Source organism: Halichoerus grypus, chromosome 5 (assembly GCF_964656455.1).
Source record: "Halichoerus grypus chromosome 5, mHalGry1.hap1.1, whole genome shotgun sequence".
Lineage (NCBI taxonomy): Eukaryota > Metazoa > Chordata > Mammalia > Carnivora > Phocidae > Halichoerus > Halichoerus grypus.
This window is the reverse complement of record NC_135716.1, coordinates 145,809,739-145,832,473: the sequence shown is the minus strand read 5'-3', so window position 1 is coordinate 145,832,473 and position 22,735 is coordinate 145,809,739. Positions and strand designations below refer to the sequence as shown.

General features: G+C 45.4%; 1 protein-coding gene and 1 long non-coding RNA gene across 3 annotated transcripts in view; one reads left to right on the top strand and one right to left on the bottom strand.

Annotated features, from left to right (window-relative positions):
* SLC1A7 (solute carrier family 1 member 7) overlaps positions 1 to 4,528 on the bottom strand; it is a 43,203-nt gene extending 38,675 nt beyond the window's left edge. The window contains exon 1 of the mRNA XM_036075269.2: positions 4,379 to 4,528. Within this exon, the coding sequence (XP_035931162.1) occupies positions 4,379 to 4,513 (135 nt within the window). The 5' untranslated portion in view covers positions 4,514 to 4,528. The remainder of the gene's footprint in view (positions 1 to 4,378) is intronic.
* LOC144381928 (uncharacterized) overlaps positions 1 to 16,799 on the top strand; it is a 46,886-nt gene extending 30,087 nt beyond the window's left edge. For both annotated transcript variants that reach the window (XR_013448187.1, XR_013448188.1), the window contains 3 exons: positions 13,436 to 13,603; positions 14,993 to 15,161; positions 15,655 to 16,799. This is a non-coding gene — a long non-coding RNA (uncharacterized LOC144381928). The remainder of the gene's footprint in view (positions 1 to 13,435; positions 13,604 to 14,992; positions 15,162 to 15,654) is intronic.
* The last annotated feature ends 5,936 nt before the right edge of the window (positions 16,800 to 22,735 follow it).

Below are 22,735 nucleotides of genomic sequence, written 5' to 3'. Positions count from 1 at the left end.
CTCAGATATTAGTCTGGCCATATATAAGATTCTTAGTTTGAAAGAATTTTCCCTCTAAATTTTCAAAGGCATTTCCCTTTGTCTTCTAGATTCTGGTGTTGCTTATGATGTTTGGAGCCATTCTTCCTATTCCTTAGTGGAGACTTGTTTTATTCCCTCAGAACCATTTAAGGATTTTCTGTTAATTTCCAGTTTTCTGTAATTTTCATGGTGATGTACCACGGCATGAGAGTTTCTTCTTTCTTTCTTTTTTTTAAATTCATAGTGCTGTGCATATTTTTCACTTCTGAGAAAATTTCTTACATGCCCTGTGAAATTTTTCTCCCCATTTTTTCTGTTAGCTCTCTCGAAAACTCTCTTATTAGAGAGTTGGATGTTGGACACCTCTAATTTTCTTCTATTTTCATCTTGTTTTGTTTTACTTTCTGGGAGATTTCTGCAACTTTATCCTAGCTATTGACATGTTTATCTTGCCTCGTCGATTTTTAATTTCCAAAAATTCTTTCTTTCTTTCTTTCTTTCTTTTTTTAAGATTTTATTTATTTTTTGACAGAGAGAGAGAGACAGCGAGAGAGGGAACACAAGCAGGGGGAGTGGGAGAGGGAGAAGCAGGCTTCCCGTGGAGCAAGGAGCCTGATGCAGGGCTTGATCCCAGGACCCTGGGACCATGACCTGAGCCGAAGGCAGACACTTAACGACTGAGCCACCCAGGTGCCCCGCAAAAATTCTTTCTTGTTCTCGGATTGTTCCTTCTTTTTGCATCCTGTTCTGTCTTACAGTCACTGTATCTTCTCTCACATCTCTGAAGAACTTAAGACAAGATTTAAACAATTTTCTTCTAATTCCTACTTTGTCTCTGCTTCATTAGAGATCCTTTTCCGTTTGTTTAGTCCCTGTCTCTGTTAGAAGCTTTGACTCTGGCTTTCTGCTCGGATGTAAGTGTGAGGCCCTGAACTTGTGTGTGCGCACGAGTGGAACTTGTCAGGTGATGGCTCCTCAAGGAAGGTGATGGGTGACAGTCTGACTTGTTTACTCTGGATAGAATGGGATGGGGGAAGAATCGCCTTTATAGCAGGATTTGGAGATCTTTTCTCTGAGGCTCAGTGAGAAGTCTCTTCTCACCTCCGACTAGGGGGTGAGGATGTGCCTAAGCCCAGCTGAGAGCAGTCTTACGGGGATCCCACACTCGAAGGCAAATGTGCACTCATTTGTGGGATGCATGTGTCTCATCACCTCCCCTCCCCCAGTACACACAGGTGGACCGAATTTCCTGAAGTCAAGCTTCTCTATGAGGCACAGGCAGGGCGGTAGAGATGGGCGTATGAGGAGTCCCCCGATTACAGGAACTGGAAGGGACTGACAGCCTAAGTGCCCCAGTTACAAAATTCCAACCAATGTCTCTGATTTCACCTCCTTGCTTCACCTGGCCTCCTGCAGCTCTGTGCACTTTGAAGTGCAGAACCTTTCTGGAGTTCTCCGAGCCAAACTGACATGGCATCTACCTCTATAGACACAGGGTTTAGCTTTCTGTGCTCTGCTGAGTGAGATCATTCAACTCTATCGATACACTTCCCATCTTTGCCTAATTTATGGTACTCCCTCAACTTCTTTTTTCAATTGTCTCCTTTTATATTTTCTTGGGAGTCTATATCTTTAAAAAATTCCATTACTATAGTTTTAGTGGAATTCCAAGAAGGAAAGGAAAATGGATGCAATTGTAAATTCACTATGGTTTAACTGAAGCTCTCAAAATGATCTCTATTTTTATTTATTTGTTTGTTTTTAGAGAGGGAGAGAGAGCATACACACATGTGCGCGGCAGGGGGAGGGGCAGGGGGAGAGGGAAAGAGAGAATCCCAAGCAGGCTCCACGCCCAGTGCATAGCCCCACATGGGGCTCGATCTTAGAACCCCAAGATTATGACCTGAGCCGAAATCAAGAGTTGGACGCTTGAGCCACCCAGGGACCCCTCAAAATGATCTATGTTTTTACATGAGATACTATTTCCAAAGATAAAATCTGCGATCTTGTAAGTTCTTTTCACAAGGAGGACATGCTTCCATTTTGCAAATTGTTTGCAACTTGTGCCTGTTGCATAAGCTTACAAAATAAGGAGGGTTTAATTTCTGAGTCACAGGCAGAGATCATAGAAACAACCCCTGGATTTCAAAGTGAGATGCTGAGAAAGCCAATTCCTGCCAAATCACTGATCAGACTCCACATCCTTTCTTCGGTTTATCTGGCAGGTTAATCCAGACCGGAACACATTTGCATTTCCAAGCAGATGGGGCAGGCAGCTTTGGCAAAGGAGGCCCCAGATGAGCTTGGCTTTTAATAATAAGCATTCCAATTTGTTTTCACAAAATAATCTTCCGGCAGGAAATATATTTTTTGTTGCTCACGGAAATTAAAGAAAGATTGCAGATTGTGCCGTTGCCCATTTCATTCAGCAAAGAGGCGAGGGTTCTCTCTGTGACAAGCCCTGAGCTAGACTCACATTTTGGCTCATGAAAGCCCATGTGATGTTCAGCAAGTCAAAATCTGCTGGGAGCTCCAGACACCTGCACAAAAGCCTCAGAAGCAGGACAGTCGGCAGCTGGCTACAGGGGAAGGCTGAGCGTGGGGTGAGCGGGGGAGCAGAGGATTATTTCAAGTGGGGGCAGGTCTGGAGGAATTTTTGTAAGATATGGAATATGAGATGGCTCTCGACACAGTTAGGACTTGGACAGGCAGATGAGGGAGGGAGGAGTGAAGTACCAGCCACTCAGCGCCACTGTATGCCTGGCACTGATGAGTCCTTGTTTATTCTCACGACAGTTCTAAGAGACATATAGTGCCCCCCACTCCAGATAAGGAAAACGAGGTCCAGAGAGGAGATAGGATTTTGCCAAGGGCCACACAGCCGTTTCCGAGTAGAGTCAAAGTTCAAGGTTCTGCTGCCTCCAGAGTCCAAGTCTCTCCCTTAATAGCTGAGAGTGGCTTAACAGTGTTACCCTTGTAATAGGGGCTCAGTTCTCAGGGAGGGGGTGTTTCCCTTTTCATGGAAGATGAAATCTGATGCTTGAGCCCCAGGTGTAGATCATATTAGGTGTTGGTGAGCTGCAGGAAGAGGAATTTTGTGAAATAGGGGATCTTCCAGGAGCCCATTGACAAAGACTCTCCTCGAACAAACGTGAGACTAGCTAATTGGGGCTCTCTTTTCGGCCAGGCCTCATCCTTGGGCCTTGTCTTCGGCCTGCCTGGCCCAATTATAGCAAAAATCCTGCCACGTCAGGTTAGTGAGAATGCCCCCTCTCTACCTTCAGCAAGAATCCCTCTACCCTCCACGTCTCCTCTTAGCAATGTTCTCTCAGTTGGCCCCCTCACTGTGTTCACTGTCTCTAAGTCCCCAGCTGTCTCTGTTGTGTTCGGACATGAGCCTGATCTCTCTCCCCTGTTCCCATGGTCTTGACACCTATCCCAGTAGTCCTGAGCAAAGTCTCCCTTAATGGTTTAACAAGGGTCAGAATCATGTTTTCTCCGGTGCCGTGGGAGTGTCCCTCCCTGTCCTGTGGGAGATGGGTGCTGAGAGGGACAGGGGCCCTTGCCCAGGCAAGGCGTCGCCACCCTTGTAGTTACACAGGCCAGAACCCCGGGGGCCGGCCCTGCTTCCCAGCCCTGCACCCAATCCGCCACCACGTCCGGAGGGTTCCTTTTCTGGAAACAGTTCTCACATGGGCCCCGTTCATCCTGCTGTCAGGTCTCACCCCTGTCACCACCTCCTCACCTGGTCCCCTGCCTGTCCCACCACTCCCTCATCCTGCACTCAGCACCAGAGTGATCTCTCCGAGTTGAGATCTGACCATTTCGCTCCCCTGCCCAAAGTGGCTCGCGGCGGTGCCAGGCCCCCAAGGGCCCCTGGGGCTCCAGCCCCTGCCTCACGGGCTACATCCCAGCTGCTGTGAACAGTCTGCTCCACACACGCCCAAGTATTTTATGGCCCTGGGTCTCGCTCCAGCTGTTACCTCTGCCCGGAATACCCTTCCTGGGTCTTTTGTCATCTGAGCTGCTCTGGGAGGTGTTCTCTGATGCCTGAGCCCCTTCTTCCTGCTCCTGTCCTCTTCACCCTGTGCTTGTTCTAATGAGATGCCCTGGCCTCTCGCTCACCTGGTGATGCCATCTGTAACCACTTCCTCTGCCATTTTACTGGCTGTCACTCTAGTTCTGCAGGGTTTCATCACACCCATGCTACAGATGAGAAGACTGAAACCCAGAGAGGCCAAGTGACTCCCCCACTATCATGTCACCAGGGAGCCATGGAGTGGGATAGATTCCCAGATCCCTCAGGCCCACATACCCCTCCTCGACGGGGACCCCTGAGAAGCTCTGGGTGGCTGACCTGTGGTGAGAGGCGACGGGTCCTCAGGAAGAAGCCGAGAAGGCAGCCCACGGTGACAGACAACACAGACAGGATGAGCAGTCCATTTCGCTTGCACACGTCCTTCCCTCGTGCCAGGATGGCACCTGGCACCATGGTGAGCCCAGCCTGCCGGCACGGGGCACAGCACCATTCCATGCACGTGAGGCCAGCTGAGGGCACAGGGTCCCAGCCAGGGGGTCTGGCTGCTCAGCAGGCAGGTGGGCACATGGCCTGCATGGCTGCCCCAGAGGGAAGCCACAATCCTATTACCAGCTGCATCATTAGGAGCCAGAAACAGATTAGGGCCTGGGAAATTAGAGCAGGCCATGTGGTCTGGGGATTTGGACCTCAAAGCCAAGTGCACCTCTCAAACAGGGGAGGGGCCCAGAGACTTGCTTGGTTGGTTTGATTTTTACCCCCGCTTTATTCCAGAAAGAAGTGTGGCAAAGCAATAAGATACTAGCAGTCACTAACATAAATTAAGCATTTACTGTGTACCAGGTGCTGTTCTAGAAGCACAGTAAAGGGGTATGCGCTGTGTGCCAGGCCTGTTCACCTGCTTGACCTGTGTGAGTCATAGGGGTCATCCCGACAACCCTAAAATTCCAACATTCATTTTACTGAAAGGGAGATCGAGACCCCAGGAGTCAGAGCCCATTGGTCATGGTCACAGAGCTCACAGTAGTGGAGTGGAATTCAGGCCTGTGTTGATTTGATTGGTACCCCAGGAGCAGAGCGATGGCTTCAAAAGTGCTTAGCAGTATTGTGGGGCATGTAGGATCTGAGTCCAGTGGAGCTGGGTTCAGACTCGGGGCCTGCCATTCACTGTGACGTGTATCCCTCATGGTTGCTTCAAGCCTGAAGCTGGGAACCCTGTAGGCTCTCAGGGCCTATTATTTTTAAAAATGACACAACCAAGGGACTATTCAAGTCCCTGCTCTGCCACTGACCAGCTGCGTGACGCTGGGCAAGCCATATAAGCACGCAGTGCCTCAGTTTCCCCATCCATAAGACAAACATAATAATAGCGTCTACTTTGTTGGGGCTGGTGCAGCATCCCATCCTGAGATTATTTGTGAAAGCAGTGCTGGACCGCATCAGGCCCAACAGGGAAAGGACTGTGAGGATCATCATCTGCATTTAGCAATTTTTTAAGGTTTTCTTTTTGCTCTTTCTTGTGGCCTGGCCTGCCCTTTAAAGCTAGAGGGAATTAACTCTAGTCTGTTTCCCTGGGAGTCTGTAATCTCCTTAGGGGCAGTCAGGCGGCAGCAGGGAGCGCAGTCTGTGGTAGGGGGGTTGTGCACCGGGACTGCCTTCCCTGCCATAGGGGAGAAGGAGGAAGATGGAGAGGATGGGGCCAAGGAACTGCCGGTCCAGGCAGAGGGCGCTGGGGTGCAGGCCCTAAGCTATGAGCAGAGCTCCCGACTGGGCTGGGACCCTTTGGTGTTGGTCCCAACTTAACCAGCTCTGTGACCTCGGCTTCTCTGGACCTCAGTCTTGCCCTTCTTCGAATGAGAGAAGGGGAGGTGGGGCCTGGCTGGCTCAGGCAGTAGAGCATGTGACTCTTGATCTCAGGGTTGTGAGTTCGAGCTCCACGTTGGGCATGGAGCCTACTGAAAAAAAGAATTAATAAAAAGTCTCCAAAAAAAAAAAGAAAGGGGCTGAGTGCTTTCTAAGGACCCCTTAGTTCAACAAGCCAAACTTCCGAAGGCCCTGCTCTTTGCCAGTAACTTTGGGGGAGTGAGGGTGGAGTGGATACATGTCCGAGAGGTGTGTTTTTTCCAACTCTGATTCTTAAAGCCAAGAATTTCCTGATACACCTTCGCCTCCAAGGAATACCTCATTTTCCAGTTAACCAGTTGGTTTAATTACTGTCTAAAAGAGAAAATATTCTGAGTAGATATTTGGATTTGTGTTTTAATCAATATCCAGGCCTGGCCTTTAGCCATACCATTGATGTAGGTGAGTCTTGATCTCCACTTTAGCCCCAAGACTCTGACTCCCCACAATGGCTCCTGCCTCCTGTCCTTCCCATTCTGACAATACCACCCCCTACTTCCCAGACTCAGGTCTTTCTTTCCACTGCTCCCACTGTCTTCAACAGGCCAAATTACAACTCATTCAAGCAAACCTTTTTATAGCACCATGTCATGCCACCCGTCTTGGGTACTGGGGACACAGCAATGAGTTGACAGAGTACTTGCCCTTAGGAAGCTTGTAAGAAAATTGAGGGGACTCTAAGAAAGGACTAATTCACACTGAAGTGTGAGTGACTGATAATGAGCTTACTAAGGATATTTGCAAATCAAATTGAAAGGATCCTGGATAAGAACTCTTTAATAGCTCCCCGTTGCCCACAGAATCAATTGCCTTACAATGTTACTAGATATGCAAAATTTTTTTCGGTAATTAAAAACAAGTTGGGAAATGTGGGATGAAACAAAGTCAAGCAGGTTCTTTACTCCAGGACAGTTCCAAGTCAGACTGCTCAAGTTCAAATTTTAGGTATACTGCTTACTAGCTATGTGATCTTGGGCAAATTGTTTAGCTTCTCTATAAAATAGGAATACTACAACAGTACCTAGTTGATAGGGTTGTGATGTGGATCAAATACGGTGATGCAAGCTAAGTGCTCAGAGCATTGCCTGGTGCCTTGCAGACACTCACAGGGAGCTACTATTAGTTTTACTATTTAGTTTTACGATACTAATATCTGTTGGAGGAAGTCTCCAAGTGGGGATAAGACTCTCAGCCCTCTTCTGCTGCAGAGATGTCTGTGGGTGTGGTGATTGGGGAACACAACTTTGGAACACTCCAGCCTCCAGGATGAAGTCCTTGCTCCTTAGGGAAGCGTTTGAGGGTCTCAAGGGCTTGCATTTGCTCACCTCTCCAGCATCCCACCTCCTCCCATTAGACAGACCTGGAGCTTCTCTGACACCACCCACCGCAAGTCCCTTAGCCCCGCACCTCTCTCTATCCTCCACACCTGCACCCGTGCTGTTTCCTCTGCCTGGAATGTCCTTCCCCTGACTCCAAAAGCACAGATCCAATGCCCCATCTTCCTTGAAGCCTTCCCCGACTCTCCCAGTTATAGCATTCCTTCTCTTTCTCCTACTCAGGCCTTTCTGTGGTCGCCACCTGCGCATTAACCCTGGCTCCCTACTAAGTGGCTCTGACAAGGAAATATTTATGAGAACAGAGTGAAGTAGATTTATTTGCTATTGATTGATGATTCTCCAGCACCAGCAGAGGGGTCAACTCAGCCCGGGGAGGCGGGGGTAGGAAGGCTTCCTGGAGGAGGGGTCAGTTAGTCAGAGACCTGAGTCAGCCAGGAGTTAACCCAAGGAAGGGGGTGCTGGTCAAGGGGGAGGCAAGAGGAGAGCCTGTTTTGAAAGAGGCGCCCAGTTCAGAGGTGCAAGAGCTGGTTCTGGAACCCGCCATGGAGCAGTGTGCTGGAGTGGCCCGCGGGCCTGGGACCTCACCCCTTCCACCATGTATCAAAATAAGTTTGGGTTGAGCTGTCTGAGCTCCTAGCTGGGTTATGGTGATGACAGCTCTGGGTTCGTTGGCTGCTTTCCAGAGACATACCAGAGGCGCCTTGATCTCCTCCCTGACAAGCCTTCCCAGCCTACTACAGGCTGGGTCCTTCCGGGAAGGTTTTCTGTGGACATCTTACCCATCTTGGTGTGGATTCCTGCTAGTGTGAGTCACTGGGGGGCTGTCCTGACCTCCACTGAGGCTGGTCCTTTCCCATGTTTGCCTCAGACAGGGGGGTAAAGTGACTCTCGTGGCACCTTCCAGCCCCTCCTGTCCAGACTGTTCATCTATAGAAACTGGGCCTGAACACCCATGAAACCACTTAGCTGCTGTTTGTTGAGCACATACTACGTGCCAGGCTCTGTCAGAGAGCCATGCACCAGAGGGAACCAGTGGGCAATCCAGCCCCTCTACAAACACTCACAGAATCATTCTGGTGCTGGGTTATGGAGTGAGGACACAGATTCTGGATCTGGGCGGTCTGATACAGTAGCACTAGTCACACTATTTACATTCAAATTAATGGCAAATCAAGCTTAAAATTCAGTTCTTTGGTTCCAGGAGCCACATTTCCAGGGCTCGATAGCCACACGTGGCTCGCGGCCACCGTGTAGAGCTGCACAGCCACAGAGCATTTTGCTTATCACAGAAAGTTCTATCGAACTTTCTACAGTCACAATGAGCCAGATTCCACTCTCAGATCTTTCCTTTGGAAGCTCTGTGACTTTGCCCCAATTAGTAAACCTCTCTGAGCCTCTTTTCCGCTTCCGTAAAAGCCCGTGTTCTTTACACTGCATCACACCCGCATTCATTTGAATACAATAGCTGGAGCAAAGTGTAAAGTTACAACCCCCAGCAAGTTCAAATTAAGATTCCGAATTAGGGGGCGCCTGGGTTGCCCATCTTTGGGCGTCTGCCTTCGGCTCAGGTCATGATCCCGGGGTCCTGGGATCGAGCCCCGTGTCAGGCTCCCTGCTCAGCGGGAGGCCTGCTTCTCCCTCTCCCACTCCCCCTGCTTGTGTTCCCTCTCTTGCTGCGTCTCTCTGTCAAATAAATAAATAAAATCTTTAAAAAAAAAAAAAAAAGAAAAAAAGAAAAGAGAAGAAAAAAAAAAAGATTCCGAATTAGGGCTCTTGTTAGCAAATAACAGGAAATTAAATCAAACTGGCTTAGGTAGAAAAGGAATTTATAAGCAGGCTGATGACATAATTTGTGGAACCCAGTGCAAAAGGAACATGTGGAGATTTTTGTTCAAAAAGCAGGGAAAAAATGCATTAAAGGCCCTAAAATACGAAGCTTTTTTCTTTCTTCCTCAGTCTCTTTCTCAACTTATTATGGTGTTTTTGTTTGCTATTTAATGTCATTCTCAAATAATAAAAATTAAAAATTTAGATTATTCACATGAATTTTCCCATTCATCTTTATATTTGCAGTGCCAGGGTTTTTTTTTTTTTTTTTTTTTTTTAAGATTTATTTATTTATATGTTTGAGAGAGAGAGAGCAGGGGCAGAGGGAGAGGGAGAGGACGAGAATCTCAAGCAGACTCGACACTGAGCGCGTCTATAACTGAGTAAGCAGGGGTGTTGTCAGCCATGAGGAAACATGCTTTCCTCAAGCCAGAACTTGCTTTGAACACAGAAAGAAGATGATGGCATTCTAAGAAAGGCAAACGGTCAAGGAACCTTATATCCTTTCTCACCGGTGTAACTTCCCCGTGCTAGCCCACCGCCGATACTGAAAATGATATCGAAGAGAAAGGAAAGACAGGGCTACCCATATAGTTCCTCTGCTTTTCATTTATCCACTTTACTCACCAGTAAGCCAAAGGTAGAGAATGTACTGGTAGAATGTATAAGAATCAAGAGGTGAAATAAAGATCACTGAGTCCGTTTTATATGGTGTTTCCACTGTTCTGGTAAAGAACAAAATACATATATATGTATGGACTACTAAATACAAATTGTGTAATTTTGGTGACTCTGCATACAAGATAAATGCTCTTATATTTGCATTTAAAACTGGCACTGCAGGGGCACCTGGGTGGCTCAGTGGGTTAAGCGTCCAGCTCTTGATTTCAGCTCAGGTCTTGATCTCAGGGTTGTGGGATCCAGCCATGTTATAGACATAACATGCTTTCCTTGGACTTGGCTTTGAGTTTTGCTGAGCTTCCATGTGTTGCCAGTTAACCGAATTCTGAGCACCACAGACGCTAATACAAGCAGAGTGGCAAGAAACTGGGGGGGTCATTTATGCTGTACCTGCCTCCTCTGCTCACATGATGCTCCATTGGCCTGTCAGACTTTGCTTATGAACCACAAATTCAAAGTAATTTAAGAATTCAGAGACGGTGACAGCAGAGCATTAAACCAAGCACAGGACCCTTTAGCTGTCCATGGAACCAATCCTGTTTGTAAGACTGGATGGTGAGACTTTCACAGAACCCATGGGCAAAAGCAGAGTCGGACTGCAAAGACCGTCTGAACTAGGTGCTCAGTTGTCGGCAGAATTCTCTCTCTCCTTTCTGCATGCCTGATCCACTCATTCATTCTGCATTCAGCATGTTTACTAAGAAGTAATGTGTAAAATAGTGATTAAGAGCACAGACTCCAGAACTAGATGACTTGTGTTTGCATCCTGGCTCCCAGACCAACTGTCTACGTGACTTTAGACAAGATACCCTGTGTCTCAGTTTTCTCATATGGAATACGAGAATAATAATGTTCTATCTTTTAGGGTTGTTATGGAAATTAAATGAATTACACGTTTGAAGCACTTAGTACAGTTGTCTGATCATAGTAAGCACTGTATATATGTCCCTATTATCATTATTATTACATGCCAGGCATATTCTAGGGATACAGCAATAAAGAGAAATAGACAATAGTCTCTGCTCTCATTGAGCCTACAATTTTGGTGATGACATTTGTGCTGTATTATTCTTTCTCTAATGGAGAAATGGAGCATTTCTGCTACTGCACTGATCCTTGTGGGGGAAACACGGCTACCAGCAGCTCTGTTTCACTCCAAATCCAAAATTCCCAGGGAAGGTTCTGATTGGCCCGGCTTGAACCAATTACCTGTGGCCATTAGGGGTAGGGGGCAGGGCCACATTGTTTAAAATGGCCACTTCTATGGTAATCCTGGAGCTGTGTGTGATAGCAGTTACAAAAGTGGATAGACTGTGCAGACACAGCAAATATCTAGCACATTGTCCTAGTCCCGCACCTCTTGACAAATCACGCTTAACCTTGGCTTTCTTTTCTTTCTTGTGTAAATTGCCTAACATCTCCTATAAGGCTGCTCCGGAACTTAGGATCAGCTGCTCGAGGTTCCCTGTTGCTCTGCCTTCTCTGATGTCTCCCCTTCCCCTTTATGTCAGCAGGCAGCTGCACCCCACCCCCTGCCCCCACCCTGCCCCCACCCTGCCCCCACCCTGCCCCACCGCAGGGACAGAAGAGACTGCAGGCCACATCCGGTCCATGTGATCTCTCACTCCTTTTCAGCCCACATTGTCTCACTTGCTTGGGCCCACACAGCCACTAAGCCCAGGCTTAGAGCCCACAGGGAGCCCCAGAGATATTCTGCTCTACTTTCTGAAGCTCAGAGAAGGAAAGAAGCCAAGGCAGGGCCACTTGGAAATCAGGTGCCAAGTCAGGAACAGAACTGGGGTCTCTCCCTTCCTCCTCAGTCCTCCCTAAGCCCAGGAACACTTCTTAAAGAATCCTGTCATTGGCTGTTAGTCTTCAGCCTCTATCTCCTTTATGGTGCAGAATTGCCTCCACCCCCTAAGATGCACTTCTGCCTTCGTGAAGGCTCATCTCTGGTCTGAAGATTCTCCATGATCACTGCCAGTGATCAATAACTGAGTAGACCCCCTTCTGGAGTCAGACCCTCCACAGCCACCACCTCCTGGGCAACCTGTGTCCAGGTTGCTCTGTGCTGCCTCTGGCTGCCTGGTGCTCATGTCCTTTGGGAAGGTGCTGAGGTTAGTGGTTGCTGAATGGGGGAGGCAGGACGGGGGACACAGGATAGCCGTCTGCAGAACCACAGTGGCCAGTGACTGGGGAAAGAATGGTCTTGGGCCATTGGGACCACAGATGTTAGGGAATCAGATTAAGGAATTGAACAAGAAATGGACTGAGCCTTGGTTTCTGGAAAAAATCAAGATGAGAGCAGGTGATGCATGGAGGCTCTGGGCAGAGGGTGACAGAGTCAGGAGAAGGGCAAAGATTTAGGTTCGTGTTCTGACACTGAGGAATGCAATCAGGAAGTCATTTGACCTCCCTGAGTCTTCTTGGCTTTTTCAACTCAAAGATGACTCCTTGCTTCATGAGGCTACAAAGAGGCTGTGGGACAGGCAGACATCACGGTGGAGGCAAGGGGTTTGGTGCCAGAGAGACTGGGATTTAAACCCCAGCCCCACCATTAACTAGCTGTGCAACTTTTAGGCATGTTGCCTCACTGCTTTGACTCTCTATTTCCTTGTCCATGAAATGAGAATATTAATTATACCGAATTCATCGCTGTTGGGGAAGTTTAGAATCTTATGTGAAAAACCATTAATGGGCTTGGCACGTAGTAACTGTTCAGTAAATGGCTGCAAGATATAGAGACCTCAATTAAGAAAGCTCAAGCCGAAAGAACAATTTATTCAAAAGCTCTTCCATCTTCCCTCCTTCCCCCTGCATCACTATTTCTAAGGCCTGATTCCTCAGCATTTTGGAATCTGACAACCATAAATGTTTGAAGATACAATGGGCTCCGTCTGGAAGTAGTAAACTCCTTGTTCCCAGAGAAACACAAACAAAAGCTAGATGATGTCTTGGGGGCACGTAGCAGGAGGGCTTCAAACAACTGATGGGATAAGGGTGAGGGGAGGAAGGCACCGGGCCCTCAGTGATCTTTTCCAGACCCTCTCTCCCATAGTGTCTGCTCACCCCTAGACCTAGGGCTGGGTGGTGACCCCTGAAAACTCTCATCTGGGCAACGGTAAGGAAAATCCTGCTGAGAACTGGCCATCAGGAAAGCTGAGATACACACAGTCCCCTCCCCATCATCCCACATGCCTGTGTTTGGATGATTTCCCTTTCTTAGAGCTGGTGGAAGGGGAGGGGGCTGATTTTGCAGGAAAACATGGAGCAGATGGCTGGCCAGTGGAACAGTCAGAGCCTGGCTAAAGAGGGATTTGCAGTGATCATGGAGAATCTTCAGACCAGAGATGAGCCTTCACGAAGGCAGAAATGAGGAGCTCAGGAGAGCAGCTCATTAACCTTCCCTCCTGGATCTTCTTAGGCACCTTGACCACATTCCAGAGCTGAGCACAACCACAGACCAGTCGTCTGATTGAGTGATTCTCCGCTCTGGGAGGGAGTGGGTGCAGCACCACCTCTTGAGGGCCATGGCAGAACCTCTGAGGGAGGTTTTGCTTTAAAAAGCATAGTCAATATCCTAATTTTATTTTTGGAAAATACACACAAATCCTCTCCTTTTTTACTCCAGGAACAACAGAGTAGAGCTCAACAAAACCTTCTTGGCTAGTGGAGCTTGTTCTGCCTAACCCCACCAGCCAAGAAAATTCCCAAGGTCAGGGGAGAGGAGAATGTTCCCCTGTAAAGTCCGCATCCTTAGCTCTGGGAAGTGTGAAATTTCTCTGTTCCTCTGCAGAAGGTATGTATTCAAAAGGGTCAAGTACTCTGATCTAGACTACGCCATGTTTTACAGAGGAGGGAAGAGATGCTGGCAAAGGAAAGGGACTTACCTAAGGTTAAAAATAAACTGGCTCTGACTTGTAATTAAATCTCATTTTATCTCATCGTTAAATCCAGAGCTTGTTAATGATTGATTGATTGATGGTGAATGTGGCACTTGAGGATGACAATATGGGCAACGGTGCTAAGAATCATTACTTATTGGCTCAAGAATCATGAGGTCAAGATCAGGGATTGACTCCTATTGGGGTCAGTAAGGCTGCCTTGACTCCCTGACCACTGACAGCATCCAAACTCTGAGGAGGGTTATGGATCAGGGCAATTTTGCTTTAGCAAAGGGGTGGTGTGTTTCTCTTGGCCCCAAGCTATGATCAATAAAATCTTAGGATGCCACAATTAAGTTCACCTTGAACTAAATGTCTTGACCATCTCATGTGCTGATTATTTAAAAAAAGAGTTGTTATTTTATTTATTTTCCCCTCTCCCAAGTTTTGTGTCTTATCATTTCATTGCTTTTCTGTATAGATTTTTATTATTAGCTTTTGCTTATTTTTGAACTTACATAAATTGAATCACATTGACTTTTTTCCACTCAACTTCATGCTCTTGAGATTCAATTCATTAAGTGTAGCTGTAATTTATTTTTTAAAATATTTATTTATTTATTTTTAGACAGAGAGAGAGAGAGCATGGGGTCAGAGGGGCAGAGGGAAAGGGAGAGAAAATCCCAAGCAAGATTCCCTGCTGATCGCGGAGCCTGATGTGGAGCTCAATTCCACGACCCTGAGATCATGACCTGAGCTGAAATCAAGAGCCAGAGGCTTAACCGACTGAGCCACCCAGGCACCCGCTGTAATTTATTTTTTTTACTTTGCTACACAGCATTCTGTGGTGTGAATGGAGTATTATTTATTTATCATGTTGATGGACATTTGTGTTTCTCCAATTTTTGACTATTATGCACAATGTCACTATAAACATTCTTGAATGTTTATATGCACATGTGCAAGACTCTCTAGGTTACATAGCAGTGGGATTACTAGGACATTAGGTTATGCAGATGTTCAGCTTTACTAGGTAATACCACCCGTTTTCCAAATTACTTTTACCAATTGATGCATTCATCCACAATGTGTGAAAGTTCCCATTGCTCCACATGCTCTCCAACATTTGGTATTAATTACTTTTTAACTCTTGCCAATCTGGTAAGTGTAAAATAGTATTACATTATGGAGTATATTTGCATTCCCCCGATTGCTGAAATTGAATACATTTTAATGTGTTTGTGACCCATCTGTGTTTCCTCTTCAGTGAAATTTCTGTTCATTTCTTTTTTTTTTTTTTAAAGATTTTATTTACTTATTTGAGAGAGAGAGAGAAACAGCATCAGAGTGGAAAGGGTCAGAGGGAGAAGCAGGCTCCCCGCTGAGGCGGGAGCCCGATGCGGGGCTCAATCACAGGACCCTGGGATCATGATCTGAGCCGAAGGCAGTCGCTTAACCAACTGAGCCACCCAGGTGCCCTCTGTTCATTTCTTTTACTCATTTTTAATTGGGTTGTTTGTCTTTTCATATTGCTCTTCATATAATCTGGATATTAACACATTTTTTATAAAAGTTTCCCTGTTGATGGCTTATCTATATCTTTAGATGTAATTTTAATGTAATCAAATGTATCAATCTTTTTTTATGATTTGTTTTTGTCTTCTTTTTTTAAAAAAAGATTTTATTTACTTGAGAGAGAGAGAGAGCGCATGAGAGAGGGAGGGAGCACGAGCGGGTGGGGGGGTAGAGGGAGAAGCAGACTCCCTCCCCCCTGAGCAGGGAGCCCGATGCAGGGCTCAATCCCAGGACCCCGGGATCATGACCTGAGCCAAAGGCAGATGCTTAACTGACTAAGCCACCCAGGTGCCCTTGTTTTTGTCTTCTTTTAAAAATCTTCCCTACCCTAATAAAGTTGCTTTTCTATGTAAATTTCTAAAAGTTCTGTACTTCTACTTTTCTCATACAGGTCTTGATAAGGAAAATCTGTGTCCTAAGATGGCCGACCAAGCCAGCAGAGAGTCCCAGTCCTTGCTCAGGGCTCTTCCGGGTTCTTTTCCCTGCTCTGCTTCCTGTGCACACCAATCCATGTTCTTCTCCCTGCCCCGCTTCGCGCACGCGCCAAAAGTGCCAAGTATGCGGAAGTAGAAGTGTATAAATTGCCCCCTTTGTTTGTGCTCAGGGCTCAGACCTTTGGAGACCACTCTCCTCTGAGCCTGCCGATGATAAATAAACCTCCTATCCTCCAAGATCTCCGGGTGCTGCTTGGTTCTTCCGTGTGGCGATCCAGTCCAGGTTCCGTAACAGTCTGACCAACCTCGTTAAAGACTAAGAATCAAAAATTATGTTTTCCTTAAGGTTAGCAAATTGTCCCAGTACTTCATGTTGAAAATCTATCCTTTCACCTTGAACTAAATGCCTTCCCTATAATAAAATCAAGTTCTGTATACATTTGTCAACACCACTCTGTCTTAATGACTGTAAGTTTATAATTCCTTTTTTTAAAGGATTTTATTTATTTGTTTCTTTGTTTGTCAGAGGGAGAGAGAGCACAAGCAGGGGGAACAGCAGGGAGAGGGAGAAGCAGGCTTCCCTCTGAGCAGGGAGCCCAATGTGGGACTCGATCCCAGGACCCTGGGATCATGACCTGAGCCGAAGGCAGACGCTTAACTGACTGAGCCACCCAGGCCTCCCATAAGTTTGTAATTCTTGATACTTTGCCACTTAAGTCTCTTTATCTTTTTCTTCCTCTTCAGGAATGTATAGGTCTTCAATAAAGGCACACAAAAAATTTAGAAAAAAAAAACTTGTCAAGTTCCAGAAAAAAAATTCTGATTTTTGTTGTAATTGCATGGCAATTATTGATCAACTGGATAGATTTGACATCTTTATGATACTGACTTTTCTAATTCATGAACATGGTGTATCTTTACATTTATTTAGATCTTGTTTCAATAGTTTTATCATTTTTCTCCGTAAGTATTGAATATCTTTTTTTTAGATCTAGTCCTACATACTTTATATATTTTGATGCTGTTGTAAATAGTATCCTGTTTAATTGCATTTTCTGTCTGTTGAGGGTATATAGAAATAAAATTGATTTTTGTACCTGGATTTTGTATCCTGTTGACTTACTAAATTCTCTTGTACTTTGAGGGCTTCTGTGTACACAGGCATATCATGAACAAATAATGACAACTTTGGTTCTTCCATTTCAGTCCTTATACATTTTATAACTTTTTTTCTTTTTTTCCCTTTTTTTGCCTACTGCAGTGGTTAAGACCTCTAGTACAGAGCTGAATGAAAAACCATGATTTGTGGGCATTAATGTCTTGTTCCTGATCTTAAAGAGAAATGCTTTCAACATTTTACCATTAAGTATTATTATTGTTTAAGTCTTTTTTTTTTTTTTTTTGTAGATACTCTTCATCAGATTAAGGGAGTTCTCTTTTATTCTTAGTTTGCTAAAAGGATTTCTACTTTTTGATTTCTTTTTTCCTTTTTTTCTTCTTTTTAGAGAGAGAAAGAGCACGAGTGGGGAGGGGCAGAAGGAGAGGGAGAGAGAGAATCCCAAGCAGGCTCCACACCCAGTGCAGAGCCCCACTCGGGATTCGATCTTACCACCCTGAGATCATGACCTGAGCTGAAATCAAGAGTCAGACACTTAACCAACTGAGCCACCCAGGCGCCCCTACTTTTTGGTGTTTTGTTTTTTTTTTAATGTATGTTTCATAACTTCCCAGCATAAGGTTTTCCTATTTATCTTTTGTTATTTTTTTTTAAATCTTTATTTAGGCATAATTTACATATTGAATGATTCATCCCTTTTAAGCATACAATTCAGTGGTTTTAGTAAATGTACTAAGTTGTGCAATCATCAGCACAATCCAATCATAGAACATTTCCATCATCCCCAAAAGACTCATCACGCCCATCTTTATTCAATCCCTGTTCCCACCTCCATCCCCAGGCAAACACCAGTGTGCAGCCTGTCTCCATAGATTTGTCTTTTCTGGACATTTTATATATGTGGAATAATACAATGTGGACTTTTTTTTCATTTGACTTCTTTCAGTTAGCATAATATTTTTTAAGTTCATCCATGTTTGTAGCATATTATCATTAGTTCATTCCTCTTATTGGTGAACAATATTGCATTGTATGCATAGCATACATTTTGTTTTCAGAATAATGTTGCTGTGAACTTTCACATACAAGTCTTTCTGTGGACACATGTTTTTATTTATCTTTAGTAGATATCTACAAGCCAAATTACTAGGTCGATAAATATAAATTTATGTCTAACTTTTAAGAAACTGCCAAACTATTTTCTAAAGTGGATACACCATTTTAACTCCTGCCAGCAATGTATGAGATTCCAATTTCTTCACGTCTGCTCCCACAGTTATTACTGTCTTTTTTATTATAGCCATCCTGGTGGGTACAAAGTGGCATCTCCTTGTGGTTTTAATTTGCATTTTCCTAATGGCTAATGATGCTGAGCACCTCTTAATAACTGTTGGACAGTTATGAGCATTCGATAGCATTGCTCACGAAAAGCACTATGTTGTGTATTTTCTTAGATGCTGTATTTGTCTATTTGGCATCCATTCATTACAGGGCCAACTACATTAACTACAGTTTCTTATATTCCTGATGCTCTGGCTTCTGGGGGCTTTACAGACCCAGGAAGAGGTTGCCCCTCCCAGAGCTAGCTAATTCCCAAAGACAATATCACCCTACCCATGAGCTTGCCTTTGATAAGCAAACCAGTGAGTCCTGAGTCTGTACCCCCTTACCCACCTCCTTACCTTTTTTTTTTTTTTTTTAAAGATTTTATTTATTTATTCATGAGAGACAGAGAGAGATGCAGAGGGAGAAGCAGGCTCCCAAGGAGCAGAGAGCCCGATGCGGGACTCGATCCCAGGACCCTGGGATCATGACCTGAGCCGAAGGCAGACGCTTAACCATCTGAGCCACCCAGGCGCCCTACCCACCTCCTTACCTAACCCTCACACACCAGGCCCTAAGTCATCCCAGGACAGGCTACCAGAGCAACTAGAGGCCACCCCTAGAGCCCAGAGCCTGCCAGAATGACTCAAACTGTTTACCCTGCCCTGCCTATCTTTCCTGAAGAAACCCCAACAAAGGCTCTGGCCTAGGCTCTCCCTCACTCTTTTCTGTACCCTGAGCAGCACTGGTACTTTCCCCTGTCGCCCTGCCCTGTGGCATGCAGGGGCCCCCTCTCTGGGATCTGTGAGCATAATACACATCTTTCTTTGAAGCCCCGTTCCCTCTTCCTGCTGTGGCCACACCGACTTCAGCGGACCACATCCGTCATGCACATGCTTAGAACAGCTCGGCAGTTTCAGGCCCGTGGCAAACTCTCAATAACTGTTAGCTGTTACTGTTATTATTCCAGACCAGGTCTCTGTTAATTCTGTGACCATAAACAAGCTCGTTTCCTTTCTGAGTCTGTTTCCTCAGGCTACCAATGGGGATTCATGGTACCCCGACCTCACCATGGTTTGGAAGTCCAAATAAGTAAAATGGAAATATTAGTTTATTTTCTCTTTTCTGCCTTGTCTCCTCCCAGAAGCTTCAGAGAGAGAAGGGTTATCTTGAGCTCACAGGGGGTTTTGGGGTCAGAGGGGCTGGGCCAGCCCAGATGGTGATGAACTCTGCACACCAAGACAGTTCTCAGGCTCTGGCCAATCGTCTACTCCTCATCTGCAGGAAATGGTCCCTCCAGGCCCAACAGCGTCGGGGGGACCGTGACCCGGAAGTGACAAGGGCCCCGCTTCCCAAGGCCCAGGCTTTGGAGACTAGGGACGGGGAAGGAGCCCAGACCACGAGCACAGCTTGTGCGCAGGTGCGGCACTTACAGACCTGATGCACCCAGGCCACCTTCTCCATAATCAGTCAATTAGTAAGCTGTTCTCCGAAGTATTCAGTGAGCACTGTGGGGGACCTGGTCTCTGCCTTCACAGAGCTGAGCATTGAGTTGCAGACATAAAATGCACCAAACCACTTACTTGGGACCTGCAAATGGGCTGCATTCCAGAATTTCAGTTGTAAATCAGTGCTTGGTTCTTACAACAATGTGTTCTTTGGGGAAATAAAAAAAATTATTCCCTGCATTGCATGTTGTATTCCTGGCCCCATCCATGGAAAAATATTACATCCACTGGATATAATTATATACAGCGGCAAATATTTGTAATGAAATACTGTAGGAAAAAAATATACAACTCAAAAAAATAAACCATTTTATTTGTTCCTGACACATAGTATGTACTACATAAATGTTTGTATATAAATATCGTAGACAAAAGACTAATGTTTTTTGGGTCTCAGTTGTCTTCGTCAGGACTTAGTCACTTGCTTCTGACAAGCCCTAGTGAGCCTTGTAATTGATTTTGGATGCGTTACAAAATTCAGATTTTCAAACACTAAACATTAGGTTTAATTTTAAAAATTGGAAACAAAAGTAAACAAGCAAAACTCCATGAAGTCCAAAGGCAAGTGACAAACTGGGAAAAATTATTTGCAGTTCATATCAGAAAGGATGAATCCCCCTAATATAAACAAAGCTTCTAGAAATAGAGGAGAAAAGGACCGTCAATCTAATAGAAAAAGATGGGCAAGAGACAAGAATGGGTAGTCCACAGATGACCCCGACACATATGCAAAGATGGTCAACTTCCTTCCAAGTCGGAGAAATACAGATTAAAACAATACCAGGCTACAATGTTTTACCTGACAGATTGGCAAAAGTCCGACGCATTTTGTTGGTAAATTTGTGGTGAAACAGGACGTTCTCATCCATTGCGCCTGAGACAGCAAAAACCTCTGTGAGCAGCAAACACTAGCTATGAAATTCCCAAATTCAGCTACCCTTCACTCCTACATCTGGCCTCTAGGAACCCATCCTCTGTCTTGCATCAATGTGAAATGGCACGTGCACAAGGTTATTGGTTGTGGAATAGCACATTGTAATAGCGAAAGATGGCGATAACGGACCATCGTTAGGTGGAAGCTGGTTAAATATTCTATGGTGCGTCCACACAATGGAGCGATAAGGATGTATAGAAAATAATGAACTTTTTGTTGAACAGAAAGATTTCTAAAATATATTAAGTAATAAAACTAAGGTGCAGAAGGGTAATTGTGTAAGAAGGGGGAAAACAAAAATGAATTATTTGTGTTATGAGTATTTACAAAAGAGGTGCTGGAAGGGTACATGAGAAATAAAGAAAAATGTTTATTAGTTAGACTAGAGCAGCGGCTCTCAAACTTCAGCCTGGACCAGGATCACCTGGAGGGCTCGTTAAACACAGATTAGTGGCTTCCACTCCTGTCACTTCTGATTCAGTAGGTCTGGGATGGAGCCCAAAACTACTTCTAACAAGTTCCCAGGTTGCCAACCAGAAGGTTGGATTTTGAGACCCATTGGGCCAGGAAATGGGATAAACAGAGGCTGGAGCAAGGCTTCTCCAGGTATATCTTTTTTTTTTTTTAAGATTTTTAAAATTTATTTATTTAGAGAGAGATCACATGAGGGGGGGGGGGGGAGAGGCAGAGGGAGAGAGAATCTCCAGAGGACTCCTGCACTGAATTCAGAGCCCGACTGGGGCTCCATCCCGTGACCCCGAGATCAAGACCTGAACCAAAATCAAGAGTTGGACGGTTAACCAACTGAGCCACCCAGGTGCCTCTCCAGGTATATCTTTTTATCATTTTGATTTTTAAAAATATGTGAATGTATTACCTACTCAAGAAAATCTTAATTAAAAAAAATGTGTTCAATAAAATAAACTGCTCAACGACTCTCTATCCTCTTAACCTGTTTTATTTTTCTTTCCAACAATTATTATAGCTAAAATCATATTATTGTGTTTACTTGCTTTTCTTTCTCCCCCTAGGGTAAGACTAGGGTAAGGGTGTTGCTTTTCCATTGCTCACTATATTTCCAACACTAATATTATGTCTGGCACAGAGTAGGCGCTCAAGAAATAGTTGTTGGATGAATGAAGTATCTGCTTAGTTCTTCTAGTATATACTAGATCCAGGTCCGGATGCCTCACTGAAAGGGTACCCTAATGCCCAAGACCCTCTTCTAGGTGAGGGCCGATTCAGGCGCCGAATGTCCAATCACGGTTTACTTTAATGGTCTTCATGTAGGTTTCCCTTTGGCATTTTAGTTCTGCGGTGAAGTCAGGGGGCCTGTGGGCTCAGGTGAGACTGTGCTGCTCATCTTGCCAGCCCGTCAGACTGAAAAGAGTTTGGGTTTGGGAGTCACAGAGACATGGCATCCAACCCCATGGGCCACTCACCAACCTTAGGCATCTCCAGCCCTCAGTTTCCCCAACTGTAGAATGGGGATGCTTATGCCTAGCTCTTGGGATTGCTGAGAGAATCAAATGCAATAATATGCATGACACGTGGCACCCAACTAATGTTAGTTATTTCTTGGCTTTTCAGCTGGTTTATTACATCAGCTGTTTTCATAGTTCTCCCCCCCACCTTGGTTTATTAAGTAATAGTTGTAAAAGTTTATAACAAGTCACATCTAGATTGGCAGCCGGCACCCTTGTTTTGATTGGCCTCAAAGTGTTTAACAAAAATCTGACTTAATTGCCAACATTTAGAAACTGGAGGTCTTACATAAAAATCTGGATTTGTGGCTTCATTGGAAACATCTGCATGACCACAATTGCTGGAGCTCGGTGTTGGCATTGCACTCCGCTCAGTCCCCGTGACTCTCTACCACCTTCCACCTCGTCACCCCTCATCACCCTGAACAGCTAGCCCCTAGAGGCTTTGAGTCCCTAATTTAAACACCCCGTTTATAAAGTGCTTCCACTTTCTTCTCTCACTTGAACTTTACCATCGAGGGAGTTCTTACAGTTATCCCCCATCTTACAGGGGAGCTGAAGCAGATCTGTGGGGTGACGCACTCGGGGTTAAGACAGCAACAGCAATGAATAGCCAGCCTTTGTTGGGTGCTCAACGTGTGCCAGGAATTATTCTCAGCACATTGTGTGCCT